This window comes from Quercus suber, unplaced genomic scaffold (assembly GCF_002906115.3).
Source record: "Quercus suber isolate HL8 unplaced genomic scaffold, Cork oak 2.0 scaffold_74, whole genome shotgun sequence".
NCBI lineage: Eukaryota > Viridiplantae > Streptophyta > Magnoliopsida > Fagales > Fagaceae > Quercus > Quercus suber.
In genome coordinates, this window is record NW_027069539.1 from 532,809 (window position 1) to 543,047 (window position 10,239).

Sequence of the window (10,239 nt, forward strand, 5' to 3'; positions counted from 1 at the left end):
ACATATTGTGAAATAAATGTTTTACGAAACTATCTTATCGAGTAGTACTTTTTTTTGGTGTATTCGGAAAAAAAAAGGAAGAAGGAAAAAATCTAAAATTTTTATATTTGTTATAAATTTAAACCTTATACATATTTAATTATATCAATTTAAAATCAACATTGTCAAAAAGTCTTATAACTTAATTTACACCTCTTTAGGAATATCTAGGGTTCAAATCATTCTCTACCATTGTTATATCTAACAAATTATATATATACATACACATTTTCATTCCTGTGGTAAGCGAAATTCTTGTCTAAAGAAATCTGACATCAAAACGCACACCAAAAAACACCGTTTTACTAAACTTATATAGCTCTATTTTATTGCCTCACATTAGAGACGGCATTGCCAAAGAGGCAACTTCAACCTATATTGCTTACTGTTTTATTTTCTCACATTTAAGAGAGGTATTTTTACCCCCCAAAAAAAAACGCACAAACTCATTTTGAATCCATTACCGTTTTCTCTCTAACTCAAAGTCTTATAAAAATTTACCACCCTTGTCTTCCCTAGGGGAAAAAAGTAATAAAAAAGGAAGAAGGTTGTTTTTTATGCATGCTTATTGTTTTCAAATTTCTTGTTTTTAGGCAATAATAATAAAGCAGGACTCAATTTTTAATTGTTACATTAATAAAACTATGTGTGATTAACGAGTGTTGAAATATATTGGTTAAAGTCAAGTTTTATATTGCAATACTAACTTTTTTTAAAGTAATTGAGCCACTTTCAATTAAAGAAATATTTGTTTATTAAGTTTTACTATTTTCAAATATAACGGGACTTGTTAAATTTTTCATTAACGAGAATGTACCTTGAAACTAGTTAACAAAAGTCTTAAAAAAAGAAATCGAGATCTATTAATTTTTTATCTTATTTACTTTTACATATCACATTACGTGAGATAATTACATGGTGCAACATGTTCCAAATCCATAAAAATGTGGAGTTAAAAGTTAAAACTGACTTAATTAAAAATATAAAGTTTAATTTTGTACATGTAAAAAATTAATTGAAATTTTTTTCTTTTGGGATTTTTAAGGAAAAAAAAAATGCAAAGGAGAGGAAACGATATAGGTGTGAAAAGGGTTGGGGTTAAGGTTGGCTGTGGGTCCTATTGTAAAATGCAAAAAATTAATTGAAATTTTTTTCTTTTGGGATTTTTAAGGAAAAAAAGAAAAGTAAAGGAAAGGAAACGGTATAGGTGTGAAAAGGGTTGGGGTTAAGGTTGGTTGTGGGTCCTATTCTAAAACGCAATAAACCCGTGCTCTGCCCACTGTCCCCTGAATCCCTCATTATTATTACCTTCTCCTTCACTCCACCGCTCGCAGTATTGTCACTGTGTCACACACTTTCTCATCCGTACAAATCACAACAAAATAGTGAAAGAAAATAAAAAAGAGTAAGTTCGGTACACATTTTTTCATAATTTTATTTCGTGACGACTTATTAGTGATAAAATTATGTACGCATATAGACCTATTATTCTATTTTCATCACTCACGTGCCGACGTATAACAAAATTGTGGCTAAAAAATTTTGTAGGCCTACTAAAAAAAAATACTCTCACTGTCTCACACTCACTCAGATCAGGCTCAACTAAGCTAAGCTCACTTTTCTAAGTTTTCTTTTATAAAATATTCATACTCGCAACACAGTCACGCGTATACTAACACTCCCACATTCAAAATCCTATGATTAATCATTAATATTTATCTCTATCTCTCTCTCTCTCTGTCTGTTTTTTATACTTAAGTTTTAAGCGGCTTTTGAATGTTCAAACCAGAATCGCGGCTCAAATCTCTTTATCCGTGTTTATCTTTACCCCATTGTTTGTCTCTATCTTTTTCCTCTGTGCCTGTCCCTTTCTATTGCAAAGAAAAAATCAAATAAGCTCTGTGCTTTTCACAGAGAATCGAAACCAGAGCTTCTTCTGAACAGTCTTTATATATATATAAAAAAAAATACCCTTCTTTTGCATTGTGCACACAACAATTATATGCTTGTATTGCCAAAATTTTTGGCTACATCTCCTCCATTTTCTGTAAACTCAAAAAATTCCATTTGGGTCTTACTCAAAACCACCATTAATGGACACTTCCTCATCTCCAATCTCCATCCAAACCACACCACTTCAAGACCACCCAGAGGCTTCACCAAAGCCCTACAAAAAAAGCTTTGTCACAACTCTAATGGAAGCCGCAACACTTCGTTCTCATTCCTTCAAAGAAGACACATACTTCATCTCCAACCTCAAGTCCTCAGAGAAAAAAGCTCTCCAAGAACTCAAAGACAAGCTTGTAGCTTCTGAAGCCTCCGATTCATCCATGTGGGGTGTTCCTCTATTGGGTGGTGATGACAAAGCCGATGTGATACTGTTAAAGTTTCTAAGAGCTAGAGATTTCAGGGTCTCTGACTCACTCAACATGTTGCTTAAGTGCTTAGCTTGGAGGAAAGAGTTTGGAGCAGATAATGTGGTTGAAGAGGAACTTGGGTTTAAGGAACTTGAGGGTGTGGTGGCTTATATGCATGGTTATGATAGAGAGGGACACCCTGTGTGTTATAATGCTTATGGGGTTTTTAGAGACAAGGAAATGTATGAGAGGATCTTTGGTGACGATGAGAAGCTTCAGAAATTTTTGAGGTGGAGGGTTCAAGTGCTTGAGAGAGGGATTAATCTTCTGCATTTTAAGCCTGGTGGGGTTAACTCTATTATTCAGGTCACTGACCTCAAAGACATGCCCAAAAGAGAGCTCAGAGTCGCTTCTAATCACATTCTCTCTTTGTTCCAAGATAACTATCCTGAAATGGTGGCTCGTAAGGTAATAAATTTTCCCATTTGATTTTATAGACTTAAATGTTCAAAGCATTTGGTGTTTAAGGTTCATAGTAGTAGTAAAAAAAAGTACATGTTAATTGAATGAGGAACAGAGTGTGGCTTAAGATGGACTGTAAAACAGAATGCATGCGGCCAAACACTAAATAGTAATACATGGTAGATCCCAAAATTTTGGAGCCTAGTCTTGAGTGTTTGTTGTATATTGATATTGGAAGAGTATGACTTCGGATAGAATTGAATGACGGAAAAGAATGTTTATGGCTGACCCTGATTAGATCTCTCAAATTTTTTGGAAATAGGCTTGGATGTTGATATTGTATTTGGTGTATGCATTTCTAGTTTGGCTTTTCTGTTTGTTTAGGGGGTCCAGATTTATTTTTTCAGTGTTTCATGTTAGTCTAGTAGGGATTCATATTTCATAGTAATCATAAAATTTTGGGATTAAGGCTTAATGATTGTTGAATTTGGTGTTGGAACTTCTTATTTGGCTTTTTTGTTTGTGTATGTTCCATACTGATGCTTGTGTCTATCTTTGGGTTCAGATATTTATCAATGTTCCATGGTACTTCAGCGTGTTGTATTCGATGTTCAGTCCGTTTCTAACTCAGCGAACTAAGAGCAAGTTCGTGATCTCTAAGGAAGGAAATGTTGCTGAGACACTCTATAAGTAAAGTCTCCCTAGTTTCTCTCGTTTTCTTCTTTTACCATCAATAATTTATTCTATTGAATACTCTCTCTGCTCTGTCTATTTCTGGTTTGTTTTGTGTAAATTTGATTGGGAATCTTCTTAGGATTTTCTTTGTTACTTTTTCTTTTCATTTCACTATTTTCTGCAAAGGGATCAAATATTCCCAATTAGCTTTTGAATTTTTCTGTCTACTTCTCCAATTTTTTTACTTCGGTTTTGTTCTATTGTTAAAGACAAATTCTTCTCTCGTTTGTTGTTTCTGTACGACCCTTTTACCTACCAGTCCTTGTTATTTTCTTGGGTAATTCCAATTTACCTTCACATTGTTCACAATTTGAGCTTTTTTTTTGAAATGGGTTTTGCTTTTCTGGACAGGTTTATTAGGCCTGAGGACGTTCCTATTCAGTATGGTGGACTGAGTCGACTCAGTGATTTGCAGAATGCTCCTCCAAAACCGGCCTCCGAGTTCACTGTCAAAGGCGGAGAGAAAGTTAATATACAGATAGAGGGGATTGAGGTTCATTTATTATCTTTACTTTATAAAGTTTTATTTCGGCTCTCTTTAATATGTAGTATTGCTAATTTAAATCTATTAATAACATTTAAAGCCTAAAAATTAGGTGTTAGTCATTTCTTACTGAAGGGTGTAGCTTCTGTCCTTGTGACACTGGACCTGCTGCGATCATGACACAGTGTCTGAAGATGGACGCGTGTTATGATCGTAGCGGGTCCAGTGCACTGGAGGCACTGGACAGACTGCGCCCCTAACGGAATTATTCAATTCAATCTTTAAATTGCTTTGAAGGCTTTTGTTAGCATGGGACTAGGATCCTTTAAAGATTTTAGGTAACTGCATGGTAGAATTCCAAATGACTTTTGAGTTTTGAATATCATTATTAGTTATGATGTGATACAATTTAATGTAATTATTTCGAAATGGATGGATAAGATTTAAGAGTTTTACGATGAAGTTTCTCTACTAACTGGTGATAGTTTTTCTCCCAAATAAAAAAAACTTGTGATAAAATAATTATTAAGTACTTCCGGAATCATTATTTTTAATAATGATTCCGTGATCCCTTTTCTCACATTTATGATGAATCCTACAAACTAAATTCATGGTAGGATCTATAGGAATGTGAGAAGATGGATTATCATGTTGGCATATTGTAAGGGAAAAGTTGTACCATTCCCTTATATATCGTCTTTATAAATTCCTCAAAAATATAAATTCTAAGTGCCTGCAAATATCTACTGAAAAAAATTAAATACTATTGTGATTAGTCCATTTCTATTTTCAAATAGTGTGTATTTTATATGCTTGCATGTTGAGGATACTTACTAACAAGATCTTTGTTTGAATTCTGGTCAAAGCTCTATTATACATGACAAATTTAATAATGACCAGTAATTGTATCTTATTAGGCTGGTGCAACTATTACTTGGGACATAGTTGTTGGAGGCTGGGACTTAGAATACAGTGCTGAGTTTGTGCCCAGTGCAGAAGGTAGCTACACCATCGCTGTGGAGAAACCTAGAAAGGTTGCTGCCTCTGAAGAAGCAATTCACAACTCATTCACACCACATGAACCTGGCAAAATGGTGCTCTCTGTGGATAACACAACCTCCAGGAGGAAAAAGGTCGCCGCTTATCGTTACATCGTGCGCAAATCCACCGCATTAGTACCCGCTACCTTCAATTATGCTAATTAAAAATCAAAGGGTGTTTTTGATCTTATTACTATGTTCTATTGATGAGGGGGCTTTGATTAATCGTGTGTTACAGTTGTGAAACTTTGTCAAAGTCTTTACTTGAATAGTTACTAGCGTAATGTATAAAAAATGGTGGTATTATATATTGCTTAGTGTAGACGAAAAGTTGATTAACTTTGCTTATATAAGTGCATGTTCCCTTTTGTCCCCATCTCTGCTTCTGTATAAAGAATGATTCCGATTTGAGAATTTTTAACAAAATTTACTTCGTAACACTTTTTATAACTCTTTCTTTTTCATAATTGTTGATATGACCCAATCGATGCATAATAATAAAAGTAGTGGCAGTAATAGATCTAGTTGAAGGTAAAGTGTTGTTACGCCAATCACAGTTTATGTAAGTTGTAAAAAAAAAAAAGTAGTGTAAAGCCCTAATTTGCCTTGTCTTGGTGTGTGGCAAAGGGGCATAAGAGGTTTTTTGTTTTGGTGCAGTGAGTATTGATAAAAGAAATTGGTTGCAGGTACCTGGTTTGTATTTTGCCTTGGTCGTGAAAGGGATTGCTTAATGGTCACAATCTTTTTGTACAATTCTCTTTGTTTTGGTCTCTTTAATTTAGGAGTGTTTTTGGGGTTATCAAAAGTGGAGCTGGTGGGAGACGAGAGATTTTGACTGAACATGGTGGTAGTTGTCTTTTGCTGTGTCTTCTTATCCTTTTTCTTAAGGTGTTGGTAGGATATGATGTTATGGTCCAGAACATACATTTTTGGGTAAAATACTATTAACACATTGTTGGGCTAGCATTAGCATTAGCACGCTAGATTAAAACTTTTCAAACCAACAAATTGAGCAACGAGTCCAACGGTTTAAGGAACAAGTTGATTAGTTTTGAAAAGTTTTGAACATGGCATATGTTAGCTCATACTTCAGAAGTATTTAGCTTTTTGTATTATCAAAATTAAAAAAAAAAAAAAAGAATAAAAGAAAAGAAAAAGAAAGAAAGAAAGAAATGAAACGATAGGAAAATCCGAAGAAAATGATCAGTGGGAGAGAGGAGGCTTACCGACAGAGTTTTAAATTTTAACGTGACCAGGGTTTGAAAAGTGTGGTGTGTTGTTGAATTTTGGTATGTTCTTATAGACTTTTGGTACGTGAAACGTCAAATCTTTTGTTTTATAGAGGGAGATTACGTTTGGTTCAAAGCCTCATTTAATTTTAGGTGAGTATGTTTTTATCATTACGTAAGCAAAAATGTTACTCCATTGTGTAGCTTCTTAACATCTTAACTAAAAAAAATGTAGTAGTACCTTTATTCAGTAAAATTTACTTAATTGAACACAAACACCTACCGTTTCTGTTCACTTGGGTACTCATTAAAGGAAATTTGAATTTGGCTTCATTTAAACATGAAAATTATTGAATAAGAATAAGAAGTGCTACATTCATAATATTTTTACAATACTTTTATATCAAATCATAGATGATAAGTTGTTATTAGTTTTAATTTGAATCCATAATTGAAATTACTTTTATACCTACTAGTAAGAGCCAATAACAAACCATTACTTAAAATTTGTTGTGGCAGTATTGTGAACATAACATTTCTCTTATTGAATATTGCTGCATTGAGTTGATTTTCTTTCTTAACATGATTGGTGGATCCCATTATAAATTAAATTAGTATTCAGTTAATAAGCAAAGCCTATTAGTTGGGCTTGAGTTTTTTTTTTTTTTTTTTTTTTTGGCAATTGATAAATTGTTTTTGGATAGTTGCTTAAGCATTCATTTAAAGAGGTATTTGTTTATCAACTTTTTCTAATTTTCAATGCATTTTGACTCGCTCGATTCTTTCTTAATCAATGCATTTATGCACTTGTTAACATATATATATATATATATTGATGAATGTTAATATATTTTATTTAATTAATGGGATTCATGATTGAATAAGAAGTATCGTATCACAATATTGAGTAATTATACATTCTTAAAAAAAGAAGTATAAGATAGATTGTGTAGTATTTTGGTTTTGATGGGATAGCGAAAAAGTGATCTCCTATTCGTCCAGAGGGGTCGTCCATGACATGCAGTTTGCCAAACAACTAAGGCCATCTCCTATTCGTCCAGACCTCTCTTCCTGAGAGGTCGACCAATTGGGTAGATCCCGTAATCAAGTCAAAAAGGTCGTCCACGGGTGAGTCCATGGACGACCAAAGAACAGCATGACAAAGGGTCGTCCATAAGCATTGCACATGGACGACCACACGATACTTAGCAGGTTTTGAAGTGGTTCATCAACCGGTGCTTATCCCGTCAATTTCTCCAAGTAGTAACTTCTAGCAGCGGTTATGACCGTTAAAGAAGTTACATCCGGATTCCACGAAATCTGGGGGAAGTTATTGAACCAAATAACCGCCCTAAAGTACCCTATATAAGGACCGGTCCGGATTATGTAAAGGATGATATTCTGAGATCCTTACATTACAGTTAGATTTCCAGGAGGGAAGGCACTAACTTCACCATCGGAGGATATTGGACCGGTCCACCCCGGTCATTCCTTTGATTCTTTTCTTCTTTTTCAGGCCTTTGCGAACGTTGTAGCCCATCGAGCCGAAGTATTCAACCAAACTGATTTTATCCACTATCAGTTTGGCGCCGTCTGTGGGAGAGTGAATTGTTTTGCAATTTAACTTTCTGAGAAAAAGGTTGAATGGTTCGGACTAGGTCGAGGGCTACAAGCCCAGGCCATCAGGGAAGCAGAGATGCCTCAAGCCATCCCCAGCGAAATCACCAATCAGCGCCTGCCACGCAGACGCCTTCCATCCAACACATACAGTCCATGGCGGCCGCGATGGCGGAATTAACCCGCCAAAACCAAGAATTGACTAGGGAGATAGAAAGGCACCGACGAGAAGGGCAAGTTGAGGGACAGTCTCAGAGTCGAGGAGAAATCCTGAGCCCGAGATTCAATCAAGAGGCACCACTTCGCGAAGGGTGCCACATCTGGAGAGGAAATGGATCAGATGAGAAAGGTTATGGATGAGATGAAGGAGAACATGAGAAGGGCAAATCCTATAGAGGATTTGGTCCACCGAACAGACTCCCTTTTTTCTGCTTCCATCAATGGGCATCCCCTGCCGCCTAAGTTTAAAATGCCTTCCCTGGACTCGTATGATGGAACACGTGATCCTTTTGATCATATCGCTACTTTCAAGACAACAATGCATCTCCAAGGAGTTCCAGACGAGATCATGTGTAGAGCCTTCCCTACTACCCTTAAGGGGCCAGCGCGTGTATGGTTCAGCAAAATACCCCCGAACTTCTGTAAGTTCTTTTGAGGAGTTAAGCAAATTATTTGTCAATAATTTCATTGGGGGACAGAGACACAAACGTTCCTCGTCCAGTTTGCTGACCATAGAGCAAGGAGAGAATGAAAGCCTGCGCTCCTTCATCACACGCTTCAACAGGGAAGCTCTGACGGTAGACGAGGTGGACGATAAGCTACTTTTGGCAGCCTTCTACAATGGGGTTAACTCAGACTTGTTCATTCACAAGTTGTATGAAAAAGAGCCCCAATCCATGGCCGAACTCGTCCATTCAGCCCAAATTTTCATGAATGCAGAAGACGCCATCATAGCTAAGAAGAGGAAGAGAGTTGAGAGAATGGAGGTCAACCCCCCGCGTCATCCTGACCAGGGGCCTCGTCCAAAGAAGGGATGAACGGAAGATAAAAAGGATCGAGACAGGGATAACAGAAAGGCAGGCCCATCAGCAAGGAGTAGAATTACACACCCTTGAATGCCCCACTTGATCAAGTGCTTATGCAAATCAAGGATGATCCTTCCTTGAAGTGGCCGGAGAAGATGAAGGGAGATCCTAACAAGCGCAATAAGAATAAATATTGTCGCTTCCATAGGGATCATGGTCATGACACGGATGAGTGTTATGACTTAAAACAGCAGATCGAGAATCTTATCAGGCAAGGAAAGTTGAGGCATTTCGTCGGAAGAGATCATAAAGATGAAAAATTGAAAGCAAAGATGGAAGAACCATCACGACCACCATTAGGAGAAATAAGGGTTATCATTGGTGGCACGTCGACGGGGCAGTCGCCAAGGCAAAGAAGTCGTACCTCAAAGCAGTGCAGAACGTCCAACTCTCTGGACGACCCCAAAGGACGAAGGAAACAGACGAACCAGCCATTACATTTACGGACGAAGAAGCTGAAATGATCCATCATCCGCACGACGATGCAATTGTTATTACCCTGCTTATAGCAGATTACAAAACCAGGAGGGTGTTGGTGGATAATGGGAGCTCCGCAGATATATTGTATTATCCCGCCTTCCAGCAGATGAGGATTGGACAAGATCAGCTTCGTCCTGCTTACTCGCCACTGATAGGATTTGGGGAATGAAAGTACAGCCCGTGGGTACCATTACCTTGCCTGTAGTGGTAGGGTCATACCCACAGCAGATAACCAAGGAAGTAAATTTCCTTGTGGTGGATTGTTCGTCCTCATATAATGCCATCATTGGAAGACCAACTTTGAACAGTTGGAAGGCAGTAACTTCCACATACCATCTATCAGTTAAATTCCGACGGAATGCGGAGTTGGACAAGTACAAGGAGATCAATTGGCAGCCAGGGAGTGTTACCTAGCCATGTTGGCTATGGACGAGCAAATGCATACTATGAGTATAGAAGAAAGGAAGATTGTTGCAGAACCGACTGAAGTATTGGAAGATGTTTTATTACAAGAAAATGATCCTGAGAAATTCACTAGAATTGGAACAAGTTTGAAGGAGAAGGCAAAAAAAGACCTCGTCCAGTTTCTAAAAAATAATGCGATGTTTTTGCATGGAGCCATGACGACATGCCTGGTATTGACCCAGGTGTAATCACTCATCGACTGAACGTGTCCTTCCTATTCGTCAAAAGAATGTTCGTCAAAAGAAA

At 37.0% G+C, this 10,239-nt stretch overlaps 1 protein-coding gene across 1 annotated transcript; it reads left to right on the top strand.

Moving 5' to 3' along the window:
- Positions 1 to 1,777: 1,777 nt before the first annotated feature.
- LOC112015166 (patellin-6) lies at positions 1,778 to 5,493 on the top strand. Its single transcript, XM_024047530.2, has 4 exons — positions 1,778 to 2,864; positions 3,424 to 3,548; positions 3,945 to 4,086; positions 4,995 to 5,493. The coding sequence occupies exons 1-4, from the start codon at positions 2,133 to 2,135 to the stop codon at positions 5,280 to 5,282; spliced, it is 1,287 nt and encodes a 428-aa protein (XP_023903298.1). The 5' UTR covers positions 1,778 to 2,132; the 3' UTR covers positions 5,283 to 5,493.
- Positions 5,494 to 10,239: the final 4,746 nt, after the last annotated feature.